Below are 19,484 nucleotides of genomic sequence, written 5' to 3'. Positions count from 1 at the left end.
TTCATAATAATGCTCAATGAAATATTTGTTTGTTTTTTGCTTTCTTTTCACCTCTTATCCAATTAATTGTACTTAAAATGCAGAGTTGGCACAAGGGCTGTTTTACCTGTGAAGCATGTGGAATGACCCTGAACATGAAGAACTACAAAGGTTACAACAAGCTTCCATATTGCCATGCGTGAGTAAAGAATTTAAGTATTCCAAGGGTGTGTTTAGAGCCACTTTTTTACCACAGAATTATGATCAAAACATGTTCAGAAAGATGCTTCTGTCGAATCACAGCTGCATTTAGTCAAAAGTTAAATATTCCTGTTTCAAATCACACGCATGAATTGTAGAAAAGGGGCATTTGGAAAGACGTTTCTTCAGAAACACATTAAAAAAAGATTGAATAAACATACAAAATTCATTTCTTTAAAAAAAAATTGACCGAGCGACCCTGTTTTAAATAAAAAGTGCCCACTGGAGGACAGCCAAACATTTGGGGGGGGGGGGGCCTTTATGAGGTTGCATAAATTCAGCCTCACTGTGCTAATGCCTTTTTAAAACCAAAGATTAAAAATATTGGATAAATTTGGTTTGCATGCATTGATTGTGCTTTGCTTGTTTCTTTGACAGTCACTATCCAACAACAAAGTTTACCGCTGTTGCAGATACCCCTGAAAACAGAAGACTTGCAAAGAATACAAAAGCTCAGAGTCAGGTACAGTACACTGAAGGATTAAATTTAAAGTGCTCTAATTTCCATACATACATTGTATTGATCTTACTGTTATTCATTGTTTTAAATGTTGCCCACTAATATCCATTAGCTGAATGTAAAACCTCTCTGCATCTCAACAACTCACATTTTCCATATTGCTCAAATTTACAAAGGTGGTTCAAAGTTCAAACCCATTTCTTGCCTACACCTGCTCCTAGGTTGTTCAATTGAATTTGGGCCTTACAATGTGTATGTGTCTTGATTTTTTTTCTTCATAACATTGACCCATAACATACATTATCTTAATTTTGTTGTGGTTCTGTTGTTCACTTAGAAAATCTTTTTGAAAATCTTTTTTTTTTACAAGCAATAGAAACATTTAAATGCAGTAGATCAAGTTCAAAATAAGTTCAGAAAATAGTATGAAATAATATGTGAAGTATTAAATTATTCTTCAACATTAGCATGGACTGCTTAAATACTTGTGTCATACATGATGGGGGGGGGGTAACATTTAGCAACAACACATTGATCCTAGTTCATTGAGGGGCACACATTTGACTTATGGCTCTAACCTCTTCAGTTATAGGAAAATATTACTTTGATTTAATGGTTTCTCACAAAATCTAACGTTTCTATTCTTGCAGGTTGAGTATCAGAAACAGTTTGTTCAAGAAAAGGGCATGAAGATATCAGTGGCTGATGATCCTGAGACAATGAGAGCCAAACAGAATACCCAGAATCAGAGTTCAGTTCTCTACACAGGACAGCTTCAGCAGAGAGAACAGAGTGAACTACATCGTCCACCTCCAGAAACTGGCACAGGTAAGCATTTACCTTACATGTAGATTGGGAACCTTGTAAATTATGACTCTTGCATTGATTTTTAGTTTTATTTACATGTACATATTTTGTACAACTAGTCATTTTAGAATATGCATGCTCTGTCATCCAAGCTTTCCTCTGGAGAGAAGAATATTAGGTCTTCGAGTTTCTTCATTTTATTTCTCGAAAAGTACTACGCAAACAGGAAAAGCAGGAGATGGATGAAAAAAATTTACTCAGTCAAGCTTATTATGCTCCAAAATTAGTTTTGACTGTCATATAATAATTTTAGAAATCAAACGGTCAGTAAAAGCTGTGGAATAATTATAATTAATATGGACCATTTATATAGCGCAGCTACTATATTAATATACTTTACTGTGCTTAACATTTGGTAATGTAATTATTATTACCCCAGCTGTAGCCGAGCTGCCATACAGGCGCTCGAGCATTGAAGGATTTTCTTTCTACCTGGTACACATTTACCTCACCTGGGTTGAGTGCAGCACAATGTGGGTAAATTTCTTGCTGAAGGAAAACACGCAATGGTTGGGAATCAAACCCACGTCTTTCAGATTGATAGACAAGAATCATAACCACTAGACCATGACGTCCCCACAAAAGAAATCACAGGCAGCCCGGGTGGGATTCGAACCCATGACCTATGGATTAATAGACCAGTGTCATAACCACTAGATGGTGTACAGGTATTTAAAAGCGGTTTCAAAGCAAGATGTACTCACATTTTAAACATGACACTAAAAAAAATTTGACTTCTGGTGAAGTACAAATCATATCACTGATGGGCATCTGTTGAATATTGCAAGTCATGAAATAAATATGTCTAAGTGTCACCCTTGGTTGAAGATGCAGTGCCTGTTTTCACTGAGAATGTACATTTAGTATCAGTATCAAGTAGTGAAAATTTTGTGGTTAAAGGGGTATAGTAGTGGTGATGACAAATCAATCCTGCAGAAAGTAGTATCTCTGCATGCATAAAAAATATGAAAAAAAAATATTTAAAATATGCCAAATCCGCAAATGTAATGTTTTTGTCTGAGAGGAATGCAATATATATATATTTAACGCCTTAACGGTCAAATTTAGTGATAGACTCAGATGTGTCCACGGCACCTCGCCTACAAGCTTGGCATTAGTCACAGTACTTCTTTTGTTTATGAAGGCAAATAAAATCTGCAATTGTGTTTTGCAAGTGTACTGCTACTTGAATTTATACGTGGACATTCATATCTGGATCAAATTTGCTCAAATAAATGGTGAATGTACCGGTATTCCAATTTAAGAATAAACTACAGTACAAGATCATAATTATTAAATTCAATTTCATTCCAGCTGATAGTACTTCAATAATCAAATTGCCATTTCTCCCAGTACTTCATGTAGCCTTCAACTTAATGTTGCAAAATAGTACAAAAAAAGCTAACACAAAAACTGTGAACCTGTTTTAGTTGTTATGGAGAAAAAAAGAAAGTTTCCAAGTTCTTGACAGCCTGTCCTATTTCTCACTTTCCCCATGGTTAAATTGTTACTGGCCTATTGATTTTCTCTTGATAGTTTGAAGTTTTTAATGAGTGATTCATTGTTTTAGACTCAGTGGCTTTGTTCGCCAGGAAATAGTCAAAATGATCGATCAGAATCTAGGTCTTCAGTAGAGTCCAGTAGTCAGATGAATAGAAGAGATAAGACTCCTTCACTGGCGCGATTTGCATGCTGTCGCCAAGTGAAAGACAATGAAATCAAGATGGCGATGTAAACACGGCCGTAAGCTCTTCCTGTCTTTTCATAACATTTTTCTCGTTTTTTTAATGAATTCTTGTTTAAAAATGAAATCAATATCGTAGAAATGTCGGAAATTTATTAATTAAAGTAAATTGGATGACTGGCAGGAGCCTTCTGCCTTGTGGTTATGATGGTTTGAGTGAATGTAATTTGATATTGGTCAGATTTACTGATTTTTTTGGTGATTTTCTTAATTTGTTGATTCTTTATGCAATGTGCACAAGTTTGCCTTTACCACTTGAAGCAGCATATAATGCAAGTGCCAATATCAGAAGTAAATATTTAACATTGTTATTGCCTACCACAACTCCTCATCCTTGGTATGTTGCCCTACATGGCTTGTACTGGTAGGAAGTGGTAATTTTCATAAATGTGTCAAAAAGTGAACCTGTGAAAAGAATGAGATTTTTGCTGTATTCAGCTGGTGAGGTGCCACTTTTTTGTTGGGGGGAGGGGTTGCATGTATGTAGTTCAGTATTTTAGACAAGTTTCTTTTCCCATTTTTAATTTACTTTTTATTGTCAGTGTTATAATTCCTATAGTCAATTCAATAGTTTTAGTGACTAGACAAATTTAAATCTACTAAAAAGTCAGAGTAGTGGGGAGATGTTGAATTGTGGATTGTAAGTTCGCTTTGCATATATTTCCTGCTATTACATTTACTTGTATGTGTAAAGAATCTAAAGATACATGTATGCTATATGCCTACGGTGTATGGTTTACCAGTGTTTTCCAAGATGCACATATGTCAAGTTGTCTCTTATTTTCTCTCTCCCATATTTATCCTATTTCTTTAAATATATGAAACGTACATGTACCTGTGCATACATGTATTCTTTATGCAGCTGTTTGTCTTTAGCAGTGTTCATGTGTAGATTAAATGTCATCTGTGGGTACATTTTTATTAGTTTCCTTGTCCACTGCATGTGCATGTACATGTAGGCCTACTTGTGTGTCTTTTGTCTCATCTTTAATAAATTTTGTCCATATTCCCTTTTAATTCTGCATCATTACTAACACATTTTCACTGTTCTTTATCATACCATCACCACTGCTATTTCTAATACATGGATACTTTGTTCATGGGTAAGTGAAATATTTCATCAGCAAAGATGGCAAATTAGAAATTGTTTGAAAAATTATATCAATAATCAACTGAAAATTCTTTGGTATAGATATTCTTCGAGTTTCAACATGTTTACGTAAAAGTAGTCTATACAAAAACTGTACATGTCTAGTGTATGAAAAACGAATCTTCCAGATCATTTTTGTCTTGCTTTTCTGACGGTGACGGCAGCGGCGTCGTCAGCATTGAAATCTTAACGGCAATTCCATAAAATATTCAAACATTTTGTACTTCAGACCCCCATTTTTATCAATTCTTACTTCACTTAATAAACTGACCAAGTCATGGTCCTTTGAGAGCATTACAGACTGTCATAAGAACCAGAAATCAGAGACAGAAATTTCACAAAGGTCTCACATACATGGGGTTGGACATACATTTATAGAATTTGCCCTTAACCAAGGTTAAGTTTTTGAAATGTCATCATAACTTAGGAAGCAAATGGACCTAGTTCATGAAACTTAGGCATGAAGGTAATCAAGTATTACTGAACATCCTGCCTGAGTTTCAGGTGACATGACCAAGGTCAAAGGTCATTTAGGGTCAATGAACTTAGACCATGTTGGGGGGAATCAATATCAAAATCTTAACCAATGTTAAGTTTTTGATATGTAATCATGATTTAGAAAGTATATGAACCTAATTCATGAAACTTGACATAAGGGTAACTGAGGATCCTACCTGAGTTTCAGGTCACATGACCAAGGTCAAAGGTCTTAGGGTCAACAAACTTTGGCCATGTTGGGGGTATTTGTGGAATCTTCTTCATAACTTACAAATATTATGGATTTAGTTCATGAAACTTGGACATAAGAGCAGAATTTTGGACATATATGTAAGAGCAATCAAGTATCCTTGAACATCCTGTGCGAGATTCATGTCACATGACCAGTGTCAAAGGTCATTTAGGGTCAACAAACTTTGGTTTACGAATCACGTAATGCAGGCGAGACTGCCAGATGCATTCCACTTGTTTAAATTTGAAATTTGTTTCATTGGACATATATGTTCTGAAATTCAGAAGATAGTTTATATATCAGGCTATCTGCTGTCTGGTAAAAGTGTCAGTACAAAACACATTCAAGATCACACTGGGTTTAAACCAAAGATGTCATTAATTCTTCATTGGCACAACTTTAAGGCTGGGTATAGCGATCTGGATAAAAAGGTCAGCTCTAATATGGACATTGACAATGTGGCAAATTCATCACCAATTCTTAATCAGCACTTGTATGTTATGACCACCTGTTTCAATCAATTATAGCAGGTCAAAGTCTTGTTAATATGACAGCCCAAAGGAGTAACATGTATATCAGGCTTACATTACCTCTGATACCTGAGCTGAATGTGCTCACTGCAGGTACAAGAATATATTTGATGGCTGTTCTAAATTTTAGACAAAAAACATGATCCAGAAATACATGCTGAATGTTGAGGATGAATAATAAATGAATAAAAGAAAAGATCATTCAAGAATTTCTTCGACACTATTTTTGTTTTCTCCATATTTTATGAAGCTCTCACTAAATTCCTCTGCAATAGATCAAGGAATTGTGAGGGTTATTGTTGATCAATTTTGAGAAATTATATATCATTTAAAATCTTCAAAAGTGATTTTTCAAGCTCAATGAAAATCTCAATATTGTCATGGGCGACTTATTGTTGGTGTTAGTGTGGTCGAAGCGATGATGTACATGTAAAAAGTTTTATAGAAGGCATAAGTTATTCTTAACATTGAAGAAAAAAAAGACAGAGTGCATCTTACATGTAGGACCTATGCCTTTTGTACATTCATACATTTCTTCCAGAAAATATATGAACTAAAACTTAAATCCTATTGATTTGCATGCTTGCATGAGGACAGCTCATCTTCTTTCATCATGCTGCCCATCTCATGTGCTCACTACATCTGTGTTCTAACATCTCATCATGGGCATGGAACCCTAAACCATATCAACCCTTGTTTGAGATCTCCTCACCTTTCATCCCTTGGCTCTAATGTGACCTATGATGGGTGTGGCAATGGAAATAGTTCGCAAAGGGAACATTCATGTGAGGCAAAATAACATTCAAAGTGTGCCTGATCCCTCCCAGTTGCCTGTCACCCATCATTATCAACCACCAACTTCGCCTGATGATTACGATCCTGTTCATCAATTTGAATCAGGTATTACAGACTCAGAATCATTTAATTGTACTATCTTATTAAAGATGCAATATTTTTTTGATGTATGGTTATGATCCAGAATTACCAAAAGCTTTTATGATCTTTACGGTGATCAGTGCATTCAGTTTGAGAGGCATCTTATAGACCAATTAAGGAACAAATTCAGACCTACATGTATGTATAGATAGAAAAATGAAAGAAATGGAAATTACAAATTGAGATTGGGATTCCATTTTAATAAGTAAAGAGTTCTTGTAAATTGGTATTTTTTTCAGTATGTTTAGATGTGAGGAAGAAGACATGGACTCAATATCCGCCTACTTGTAGGGTTGCCTGTGTATGTAAACAGAGTCCTTTCTCCTCTTGTACACAAAATTGAATTTTGAACAGTGATGTTGAGTACAATTATGTGAAACATGCATGCAGGACAAATGTTTAGCATGTGAAATAGTTGATTGAATGCTGCCTGGTTATTTGTTAATCCATTTAGGGCCATTATAACGAGTTAATGAATGAGTTTCCCTTTTTCACAACACCTGTTTACAATGTATGACTCACTCAGGAGTACCATTAGACAAGGTCAAAGTTTCCCTTGCTTGGGCATTTGTCTTGTACCATGAGATTTGGTCTACAATTCTTCTCAAATTATTTAAGATTTTCCATTTTTGTATATACCTGTATATCTAGCTTGAAGGAGGAGAAATGAAAATCGATTTTGGAAATTTCACTGTAAAAAAAATTCTATAGATGTGATGTCTAATTATTTCACCCCTAATAAAGTCTATTCAGCGGTATTGAAAAGGCCATGTTAATGGTTTTTAGTCATCCCTCCATCTCACCCCTGATTTCTGTTACTACGACGAACCTTTGAATAGACTAAAATATCTGGAATTTATTAAGAAATGAGTTTGCATAGATGAATTAATTTTGATCAGCTTCAAAGTGAAAGAGGTCACACACTGGGGCCATTCAAGGGTAAATCCTCTACAATAAAAAAAATAATTTGAAGATACACTGCACTAAGAAAAATCAAATAAGCATAATGCCAAAAATTTCATCAAAATTGGATGTGAAAGTTATGATGTTATAAAATTCTGCCTTTTTCTAAGGGGTACTCTCCAGGCTGAAATATGATTTGAAGAGATTTAAAAAAAATCAGACAAACAAAGCACAAAGCAAAATTTAATCGAAATCAGACAAGGAATATTAAAAACAAAGTTATGACATTTTAAAGATTTGCATTATTTTGGTGAAACAGTTCTATGCATTCATGACTAGTCAAAGAGCAAATTGATGGTGTCATATCCCCACTTGTTATTTTGTATTTCATTATATGAAATTATGTTTATTCAAATTTTGTCCTAGAATTATTTAAAATGGATTGACAACTTATTGAATGCTTGCCTTTGTATATTCGTTGCTGCAATTTTATCATAACTTAAAAGGAGACATACATGCACATATAAAATATGAAATAAATATGGTTTCATGTAATAACATCAGAAGAGGGAAAGTGTGGACATGACATCATCAGTTCATGAATATTCATGATTACATTCATAACTTTTTCACAAAATATTGCCAAACTTTAGAATTTGATAACTTCATTATTTGTCATCAAATTTGATGAAATTTTCAACATTTTGCTTTTTAAAATGTTGCTCTTTCAATTTTCAGCATGGAGTACCCCTTCAATTTCAAAAACAGTATGTGTACATCCCGGTCGGTATACAAATGAGGGAAAAGATGGAATCTCCCTCCCATTAATTCTTATGAGAAATATAGAATATTTTAATTTTTTACGGTATAATTTGAAGAAAAAAAAATTGAATACTCTCTGAACATATGGACAATCTATTGATGTAATTTATTGTGATGAGATGAAAAGTACCCTTTTGTCAAATCTGTGGAAAATAAGTCAAATTTTAAAATGTAGCTACTGAAATTGAATCTATACATTTTTTGAGTTGTCCATTAATATTTTATTTCATTACTCACTGCCTTTTTTAACTTTATGTTATTTCAGTCTAATATGTTTTTATTTTATTTTTGTGTTTTAATGCATCAATTGTTTGATAACACAGTAACAGGATTTAGCTTCACACGTAAGTTTGGAATGAAAAAAAAGTTTTAAACTAATCCCCATTCTCCTAATTACCCATTCTTATTCTACATTACATGTATTTTATTTAGTTGTAGTAGTAGAATGCTATGATATTTATCATTGTTTCAAACTCAATTTTTATTATTTTTCTCCCGCAGTTACCTCATTGTATCCTATTTTCATGTACATGTACTTGTGATATTGTAATTTCTATAAGTTGTATTGTACTGAAATTTTATATGTAATTTTTTTGATTATTTATCTTTTTTTGTGCCTCTTTTCATTATTAAGTTTGAAATGCTATCATGACCAATATTGGACTATACTCATACGCTTGCCATTTATATCATCATTAAATACATGCACATTGAACATGTATGGATTCTTTTCTTTCTTTTTTAATATTGAATTGGATATAAAATGTAATAATTCTTTTATTAAAACATATATTTGGCATTAAAGGTGTACATTATGCATTGATGTATACTTGTATGTCCTGACTCATAATATCCACTTTTCATTTATCATAACTTTCCCTTTCCTTTATAAAAAATCTCTTCTCTACCACAGAGCTTGATCAATTTATCAAAAGAAAAAAGGCATTGGAATTTTGCACCTGAAAGGTTGCGAAGAATAAAATACAGTTTAGGCCTAAGCCTAATGCATTCAAGTATATCGATGTCCTTTTGTCTAGAAATGTCAGTATATACAAGTAATTACAAAAGTGATATTAAGAAAAAATATTATTTGTTCTAGAAAATTATGTTCAACTTAAGTGTTAGGTATTATTTATTTTTTACCATATCACTGTTCATTATCTTTTGTATTTTCCTTCAGATTTATGCTCAGAATTTTTTTTGTACATGTAACTGTTCATTGCAATGATTGCTTGTTTGCCAATACAGTGACAAAAGTGCACTAAAGCATTTCATATCTACCTGGATGGGGTTTAGGCAGGTTAAAGAGATAAGTCAGGGAAACTTTATATTTACTTTTCACATTGCAAAGAGGTTGTACGTACAAGCATGGAGCTATACAGTGCGTCTCAAAAAGAACTATACACTTTTGAAAGGGCTACCAAACAAAAAAATATGTCACTTTGGGGGGAAATATCTATATATATGGAAAGCCAATAAAGTCAATTTTCAGATGACACCAAAAAGTTGGAAAACTATTCCTTCTTGAGTGAGCACTACCCACTTAAACAAAGGGTATGAAAATTAGGGTGGGCAGGAATTAGCCTTCCGATTTCTTTCAGTTTTGAGAGTCGAGTCCCTTGGAACTTGCAAACTCGAGGGTGTGGTGATAAATTAATGGTCATTCATTATCAATTTAAATTGTAAGAGCAAATTTCATGAATTATCCAATTGAAATTTCATGCGTGAGTAAGCATGGATTGCAATCTTTAGTATAGCATTTTAACTTTACAACGTGGATCTCAGCAGTGTGTTCATTGGAGTCAGGAGAATAGGGGTAAGATAGGACTTCAGTGGGTGAAATAAGCTGATGTGAAAAGGGTCAACAGCACGTTTAGCCTCCCTCCTTCAGGTCCGTCCCCCTTCCTGTTTAGATCGAGATTGATTGCTATTACATGTACGCATTAAGTCTTAGCGGACTGTCAATTTGATAATAAATTCTGAATATTAGGTCATCGACTTTTACCTATCAATCATTCAATCAGCAATTTGTTAGTAAATCAACTCAATCAATGTGATCAATCAAACATTCATCTTTTTCAATAAAATATTAATCAAACATTCAGCTTTCTCAATAAATTATTTCATAAATCACCATAATTAGTCAAGTTTTTAATAATCATTCAACGAGAAGAAAGACGCATCAACCATCAGCCACTTGGCATTTAAGTTTTTAATACCATTCAGGAAAAAGAAAGGGGTGGAGGGCAGGGGTGAGGACATAATTTGTAATTTGTAAGAGAACACAAAGAAGAATGCCCCTTTAACCCAGTCTTACCCTATCTCACCCCCTTGCATGTAACAGGTACATGTACTATCACATTTCTCTGACTCTTACAAGCACAGTTGCCAAAATTCCGCATAATAAACTAAAAATGCAACACCAGAATTACAATTCTTGTTTACTCATACATTACATTTCAATTTAGTAACTAAAATTTGCATAAGAAACCAAAACTGATTCATCAGTAATTTAGCATCCTTAACCTTGCAAGTTCCAAAGGACTCACCTCTAAAAAAAACTGGAAGGCTAATTCCTGCTCACCCTAGCAAAGGATAGTCTATCGGGAGGGGAGAAAGGGGTAGAAAGAGAGAGGGGGGTGTTAAGTGTTCTGTTGACCCTTTTCCCATCAACCTACTTCCCCCACCTAAGTCCTATCTCATCTCTGTTCTGACTTCCATGAACACATTGCTGAGATCCACTTGAAAAAGTAAAAAATTGTATTTCATGTTCACTCATGCATTAAATTTCAATTTAATAATTCTTGAAATTTGCTCTAAAAACCTTAATTGATAATGCTTGATCATTGATTTATCAGAACACCATCAAGTTTGCAAGTTCCAAGGGACTCGCATCTCAAAAACTGAAAGAAATTAGAAGGTTAATTCCTGCCCAGCCTTATTTTCATACCCTTTGTTTAAGTGGGTAGTGCTCACTCAAGCATGAATAATTTCCCAACTTTTTGGTGTCATCTGAAAATTGACTTTATTGGCTTTCCATATATATAGGTATATTTCCCCAAAGTGACATATTTTTTGTTTGGTAGCCATTTCAAACGTGTAAAGTTTTTTTTGAGATGCACTGTAGTAGCTCCATGCATGAAGTTACTCTTCAGCTATTCAGAACCATGATAACAGTGAGATACAGAATGCATGCAAAGACCATTGTGGTATTTAATTTTAAAGGACAAGTCCACCTCAGAAAAATGTTCATTTCAATCAATAGAGAAAAATCAGGCAACCATTATGCTGAAAATTTCATCAAAATCGGATGTAAAATAAAAAAAGTTATGACATTGTAAAGTTTCGCTTATTTTTCACAAAATAGTTGTATGCACAATTTAGTCACATGCAAATGAGAGAATCGATGATATCCCTCACTCACTATTTCTTTTGTTTTTTATTGTTTGAGATTTGAATTACATGTATACATTATTTCAATTTTACAGATTTGACAATAAGAACAAACTCGACTGACCCATAAAATGTTTAACAATGGTAATTCCACATGTTCAGGGAGAAATAAAACTTTGTTTCACAAGACAATGGGGAGAAAATTAGAATATTTCATATTTTGTATAAAAATTAAAATACAAAAGAAATAGTGAGTGAGTGATGTCATCAGTTCCTTCTTTTGCATACTGACCGGGATGTACATAGAACCATGGACCTATTACAAATGGACATTCAACGAATCTCCTTTCGGCCGAAGACCGTCACCGCTAATCCTTTTATAAACAGAGCGCTGGCAGCTGACGCCCATCAAGCCAGTCGTAAAACACGCTGTCACTGATAGACAGCCAAAATCAATCGTACGCTGCTCCTACCCATTGCGATGTTGTTCGTTCACTTTATCAAAAGCAACACACAGCAGCGAACATTAGCGCTATGAAAATGATTGCAGAAACAAGAAAACAGGCGTGCATAAACATATTTTTTACGTACATCGCAAACAACCGCACACAAAATGCATTGACATCACCGTGCAGATCAGTATATCTACAGCAAAAAAGCAGTTAAAATTTGATGGAGAAATGTGCGGAAAAACGTTAAAAATGCATCTTTTTCGGACAGTATTGATGTCGATAGTAACGCTTACCTTCGGTCAGAAGTTGATTTTCATTTGGGCGTAAAATTCCAGAGGATTGGCGAAATTTAATAGGATTTTTTTCTAATGATCAGACGACAATTGCACAGTATTGACAGCGTGAAATAATGTATTGAAAACCGGAAATAAATTGCACATTGCATTATAGGTAATGCAGGGACTTTCCCTGATCACAGCAATCGAGCTAACATGACCGCATCTGGTCGAAAGAGGGCCAGAGATCGGGCGGTGACTGTCCATGTCCGAGAAGGGATTGAGTAAACAACCGCCCCGGGCGCTCGTCGTAAAAAAAGCGCAAAGAGAAAGTTAACTGTGTGACAGCAATTTTGACAGCTGGAAACAGGTGGTGGCCATAAAATGCTCTCGTTGAATGTCCATTTGTAATAATGTAGGTCCATGATAGAACTGTTTTTGTGAAATTAAGCGAAATTTTAAAAGTCATAACATTTTTATTTTACATCCAATTTTTATGAAATTTTCAGCATTATGCTTGTTGGATATTTCTCTTTTTATTCAAATCAATTTTTTGTTGGGGGTGGACTTGTCCTTTAAAATACAATGTTGGCAAAATTTATAGAGGCACATAGAAATTTGTCTTTTTTTTTAAAGCATACACACCCATTGATTGGAAAAAACAATATCTGAAAATATTTAAGAACAATATCAATTGTAGGGCCTTGCTGAGGCTCCAAAAATAGGCTGATATTTTCCCGTTTCAATTTTGGTAATTACTGGGCCAATTACAACCTTGTGCATGTGCTATTTTTCAAACTTAAGGCCTGTGCTTTCTACTCATGAAATATCTGCGCTACAGTGCATATATAAAAAAGTGTACCCTTTAAAATGATATAGTGTATTTATGATATTCTGCAGGTTTTTTCCACATTTATACATTGTTATGGCCTCTTTAAGCAAATGACGATATGACTGTCAACAAACATTTCTACTTGAGTGAGCACCACTTTTAAAAAGTTTGTCAAAAATGATTTGCATAAAACTTGGAAATAGTGGATAAAAGTAGATGTTACTGGTAATCATGAAGAGCACATGGACTTTAGCAAACAAGATTAACTTGACTATATCTGTTACCATTTTTAACTTGTTACTTTGCCCAAAAGAAACATTCCGTCAAGCGCCAATATGCCCCCCTCCTCCCCCTCTCCACACACCTAGATCATCGTGATATCTGCTTTACATGGAGCAGTGATTCACATGAAAAGTCTTAGGCTTGATTTTCCTTCTGCTATTCATTGTTATGCTTGGGAAAAGTGTGGAGACACAAGTATTAATGAATTATGAAATCCCCTTTAAATGACAAAAATGAATAAAAATAATGTCTGAGTTTTCTGAAATAAACGTATTGATTTGTTTCATTTTATGTCGTCAGATACAGCTGGCACAAAAAAGCTAAAATTTGTGCTTACCTTGGGCCCAATTTGAAATGTTTATTTTGGTAGCAAAGGTGTTTAGAATGTAATGTATCTGTTTGATTTTTATTAGCAAAAAGTGAAAATGAAAAATAAGAGAAATATTCCCCATTCCCCATCCCTTCATAAACCAGTAAATTAGTCATTATAATATGTAATTGTACTAATCAATTTATAGAAGTATTTTCAGGCCTACTTTATAAGTAGTCTAAAAACTAAATCTGTCATCACTTCCCACTGATACTGTATCCAAGACATGTTTGAACTTCCTTGTGTTGTTTTTGTCATGGAGCCTGTCTGTGTCATGGCCTTACATGTATTCAAGTGGTTATCATCAACCCACAGAAATCCTACTCCTATTTTTCAGCCATATTTACGATTGGGTGTGTACCTCTGACAATTCGTCCTGTCACTGCTAAATGAAGCTGTCTACAAATGTACTTTTCAGCTACATACACGTATGCAATATGTATTGATGATGCCTCATTTTTTCTATAATTTTCAAATAGCATTTCTGCTGCATGCTTAAAGGTCAAGTCCACCCCAGAAAAATGTTCATTTGAATCAAGAGAGAAAAATCAAACAAGTATAATGCTGGAAATTTTATCAAAATCTGATGTAAAATAAAGTTATAGCATTTTAAATTTTTGCTTATTTTTCACAAAATAGTTATATGCACAACTCATTGATATGAAAATGAGAGTCAATGGTGTCCCTCACTCATTATTTCCTTTGTTTTTATTGTTTCAATTATACAATATTTCAATTTTTACAGATTTGACCATAAGAACCAACTTGACTGAACCATAAATGATAAAACAATGGTATTTCAACATGTTCAGGGAGAGAGAAAACTTTGTTCACAGGAGAATGAGAAAACATTGGAATATTTCATATGTCATGTAATAAAATACAAAAGTGAGTGACGTCATTACTCCCCTCATTTGCATACCTACATGTACCAAGATGTGCATATAACTGTTTGTGAAATTTAGCAAAACTTTAAGTGTCATAACTTTTTTTTATTTTAAATCAAATTTTGATCAAATATTCAGTGTTATGCTTGTTGGATTTTTCTCTTTTCATTCAATCAACTTTTTGTTGTGGTGGACTTGTCCTTTAAGGATGATCCTTTGATTTGTCAAGGGATAACATTCTCTTTAAGACATTTTACTGTATACAGTGAAAAAATTACAGCTTACAGTACATTTTAATTTACATGTACTTCTTCAAAAAGCATAGTACCATAGATACAAATCTGTAATTGTAAGAAGTGTGATCCCTTATTAACAGATCTATTTTTTTGCGAAATTATATTCTTCTTCGTAGATGTATCAACATCCAATCAGGTAAAATAAAGTAGCCATACTTGAATTTTTCAAATGTATTTTATTATTACTTTTTTCATCTTGCATTAAATGGATTTATAAAGAAAACAATTTTTTTGTCACATCTAACTGCTATCTTTAACCTTAATAATATGACACATTCTTGAGTGATGAAAAAGTAACATTCAAGACAAGTTACGTTTGTTCTCTTCAAAATTAGACTATTAGACAATTATATACAAAATGTAACCCAAAATTTGTTTGATGATTTAATATACTGTTTACATTTCATGTTTTAAATATGTATTAGAAATACCATTTTCATGAATTCGTAGAAAGGCTATATTTAGAATATTCATAAATGAACTTTGGAATCATCTCTTTGATAGGACTGTTTACACTGTGGCATGCACACCCAGTTTTGCCAATAATGCTAATTACAGTCTCTGTTCAATGTTTTCTAATAATTTACCCAGGGCATGATTTTTTTTCTTTTTAAAAGCATTTTCAGTTTGAACATTTTCAATATTTATAGAAGGAATACACTTGGCAATCACATATGACAATCTAGTATGACTCATTCGATGATACTAGGTGATGGATTGGGTGGAAAATGCTTATATATCACTATGCTCTTTACAATAAACTATGATTGATTGGAATGGAGCGAAGGAGATAGGCTCATTTATTCTAGTTAGCTTGTCTTCCCTGAACGAAAATAAGCTCCACCCAGGATTTATATAAGAAAAAAAAATGAATTTAGGGTATGTAGTATGCACACAGTTACTATGTACATGTATATTGTTGTATCATATTATTGCATACATCAGTGCAACATAATTCTTTTTAATTTTAATGATTGTTTATCCAACAATGTTGTTCTCATAAAGAGAAAAGCGATCTTATCGATTGCTATTTTACATGCATGAAGTATATACATGTAGGCTTAAGAGCTTTGAGTCAAACTTTGTTAAAAACTTCAAATTGGAAAAAGATTTTTAATCTGATTATTCATGACTCCTTGCAACATTACATTGTGCATAATTTTATAATTCCATTTACTGCACATTATTTTTTACCCCTTCCTGACGTTCCTGCTTTCATAAGGCTGCTTGTCTTTTTGACAAATTTCTTTCAGAATGGCTTGCCCAAAATATATCTTGCTATATTTCCAAGTATGACAGCTCGTTTCAATTTATATTAAATTTGGCAAAGTTGCAAGCAATATTGCTGAAGATGTACATTCACTTGTAACACTGACTTTTCTTTTTCACACATGTAAATTCTCATTGTTAAAGTTTAAACAGCAATTGTTTAAATATTTCAACCCTTATTAAACGGGGGGGGGGTCAATTTGACCCCCCCCCCTCGACAAATTTAATACTCTACGCTGTAGCACTAAATTTTTTTACTGCGCTGCTCACTGTTTTTTTCCCCAAGACTTGCGCATCTTTTGAGACCAAATTTGCGAAGCCCGGGTACGCGGTTCTGAAATTATGCAATATTTTGTAAGCGCCTGTCAGTCCCAAACTTGCTCAAAAACGTGATTATCATTTCAAGCAGCCTTTTCACAATTTTCACTTTCATGCATGGAGTAGCAGGCAGATGAGCTTGTAGAGTCCTATAGGGAGATGTGAAAAAAGAAATCTGTCACCATTAATATGAAAATGCCAGTTGTACAAGAAAGAGGAACTTATTCATATAAATTGGCTATATGGGCATTGGAACTTCCCTTAATGTGCTATTTATATCTTGTATCTAGTACTATACATATGCAGCAGTAGTAGTGCTTTATTTCATCAATGCAAATATATACTTTCAGTTGTTCTATTAGATTACCCATTAGCATGTTTGATCGAATTCCACAATCATGAAAAATTTTCATATTTTGTAATTTACTTTATTGCCTGTACATAAACCAGTGATCTTTATGTCTAGCCTATGGAATTGAAATCATTCAGGTGACAACAAATTGTGAAAATATATATAGAGAGAGATAATGATCAGACAAAAAATGCTTGAAAAAATAAATAAAAAGACTCTCCCTTTTATAATTAAAGATGATCCTTTGTTTACTTCTTATTTCCTAATTTGTGTGTTTTTAATTATTATTTCTTGTTTGGAGGAGGAACTGTATAAATTCACAAGATTAACACAAATCTAATGTCAAATGTCATTGTCAGGATGTACATGTTTGCAACAGCTAATTAGAAAAGAGCTTGCAACAGTGTTGCTCATATGATTTTTTTTTTCCGATCTTCACATCAACGTTTGTGACTGCAAAATGTATTAACTTGTCAGTTTTGACTTATGACACAGCACAAGTAGTTTAATTAAACTGGGCTGGAAGAACAACAAACATACCTGTAGTCTTTCTTAGTAAAGTAAATATTTATTGCCGAACGAGAAACCATTCCATATTAATAACCTCAAGTTTTACAACTACTTTATCTTCAAGTTGAATGGATCTACATGTACATGTAGTTCAAGAAACATAGACATGAGGGTAATCTAGTATGAATGATTTTTTTTTCACATGTCTTAGGTCACATGATCATGGTCAAAGATCTTTTTGGGTCAATGGACATAGTGTTTTCTTTTGTGAATAATTATTCAATAGCTAATTTTGAAGTCAGCACTGCTGCTATAATTGGATCACGTAATGCAGGCGAGGCTGCCAGAGGCGTTCCATTTGTTTGATGAGGGTATTTATAAAATATAAAATCTTGTGACACAGAGTGTCTTGAAAAAAAAAACAGCAGCCTGCTATTCATTTGCAATATCCTTCCCTGCTGATGTAATTTCATCAGGTTTTATAGGAAGAAAAAAAAACATTAAAAAAAAAAATTTATTGGCAAATTAAAACCAGTCATAACAGAATTGATGATTATTCCCTGAGGAAGTATGTATTGTATGAAAGCTCTTATTCTTCATATTTTTAAAATGTTTTTAACTTTCATTTTTGACTGAATGAATATGGTACCTCGGTTGGTACTAAAATTTCACACAAAACATTATTGCTACTTGAGCTATGTAGTTAACTTCATCTATTTTGATATAGTTTCCTCTTTTGTTTACATTAAATAAAATGGTAAAGTTGAAGATATCAGACGAAATCCACTCTTAAGTATCAAGAAATATACATATTAATGACTTTAATAATGGACTATCCATTCATTTGGGATCAATCATCTTTTCATGTTACTTGAGCTCTAGCAAACTTACTTATTTATATGAAATATTATATCAAATTTGTAAAAAGGTATAAACTCATATATGATGTTTATAGTAAGGAAAGGGGATCTTTTTTTAAAACCACTATAAATGAAATGTGCCATTTGGACTTGTTTTAATGCGAGTTAAAAGTGAATAATGAGTTAACATCAGTTATCAAGAAAAAGAAAGAAAAACAATTCTTCAAAAAATTACTAAGGAAGTAGTCATCACATTGTTTTGTGTATTTTCTAGAGCCCCCTGTCTTTATGACCCAGAGCTCAATACCCTCATGCCTAATAATGCTATGTACAGAAATAGCTTGGAGGTTTGCTTCATGAACAACGATGATGTACCTTAAACAATTCGTCCATTACATGTAGGGGAGATCGGGGTTAGTTGGAACATTTTCGACAAAAATGGCTGTAAAATCCAAAGAGATTTTATTCGAGAAACAATCAATATTTCAGCTTGAAGCATATATCTAAGGGCTTCAAATGTACCCCATAAATTTTTTAACTCTATTATGGTTACTGAAAAAATCCACCTTGAACAAGACCATCACAAACGTTCCAACTTACCCCAATACAGGGTAAGTTGGAACACTGCATGGTAAATTAGGAATTATACTAAAACTACTTAAAACTGCAATATTACATGGTTTTAGCCTATTTGCTTTATTTTTTTCAAATTCAAAATATAAGTGTGGATTTGTTGAACTTTGTTTTCTATTATACAGCCACTCACACAAGCAGACTGTAGAAGAATTCCGCATATTTGGGTGTGTTTGATTTTACGTGCAATTAAGTGTATTATCAGCAATTTCATGTACTTCTACATCAAATTTACAAGACAAAACTTAATTAAAACTGCGCAAGACTTGAAAGTAAAAAGTCAGCGAGCAGTGTAGTAAAAAAAAATTCGCACGACGGCTAAGTGACAAAATTTCTCAAGGGGGGGACTCAAATTGACCCCCTGCCCAGTTTG

At 33.4% G+C, this 19,484-nt stretch overlaps 1 protein-coding gene across 4 annotated transcripts in view; it reads left to right on the top strand.

The window, feature by feature from the left end:
* LOC129256866 (LIM and SH3 domain protein 1-like) overlaps positions 1–19,484 on the top strand; it is a 54,464-nt gene that overhangs the window by 7,740 nt on the left and 27,240 nt on the right. For 2 of the 4 annotated variants that reach the window (XM_064097510.1, XM_064097509.1), the window contains exons 2-6: positions 84–178; positions 619–703; positions 1,351–1,528; positions 6,487–6,621; positions 8,706–8,726. In XM_064097510.1, coding sequence (XP_063953580.1) covers positions 84–178; positions 619–703; positions 1,351–1,528; positions 6,487–6,621; positions 8,706–8,726 — 514 coding nt within the window. The remainder of the gene's footprint in view (positions 1–83; positions 179–618; positions 704–1,350; positions 1,529–6,486; positions 6,622–8,705; positions 8,727–19,484) is intronic. The other 2 variants (XM_064097512.1, XM_064097511.1) reach the window with 1 other exon arrangement.

Source organism: Lytechinus pictus, chromosome 3 (assembly GCF_037042905.1).
Source record: "Lytechinus pictus isolate F3 Inbred chromosome 3, Lp3.0, whole genome shotgun sequence".
NCBI lineage: Eukaryota > Metazoa > Echinodermata > Echinoidea > Temnopleuroida > Toxopneustidae > Lytechinus > Lytechinus pictus.
This window is presented reverse-complemented; position numbering and strand designations above follow the sequence as displayed.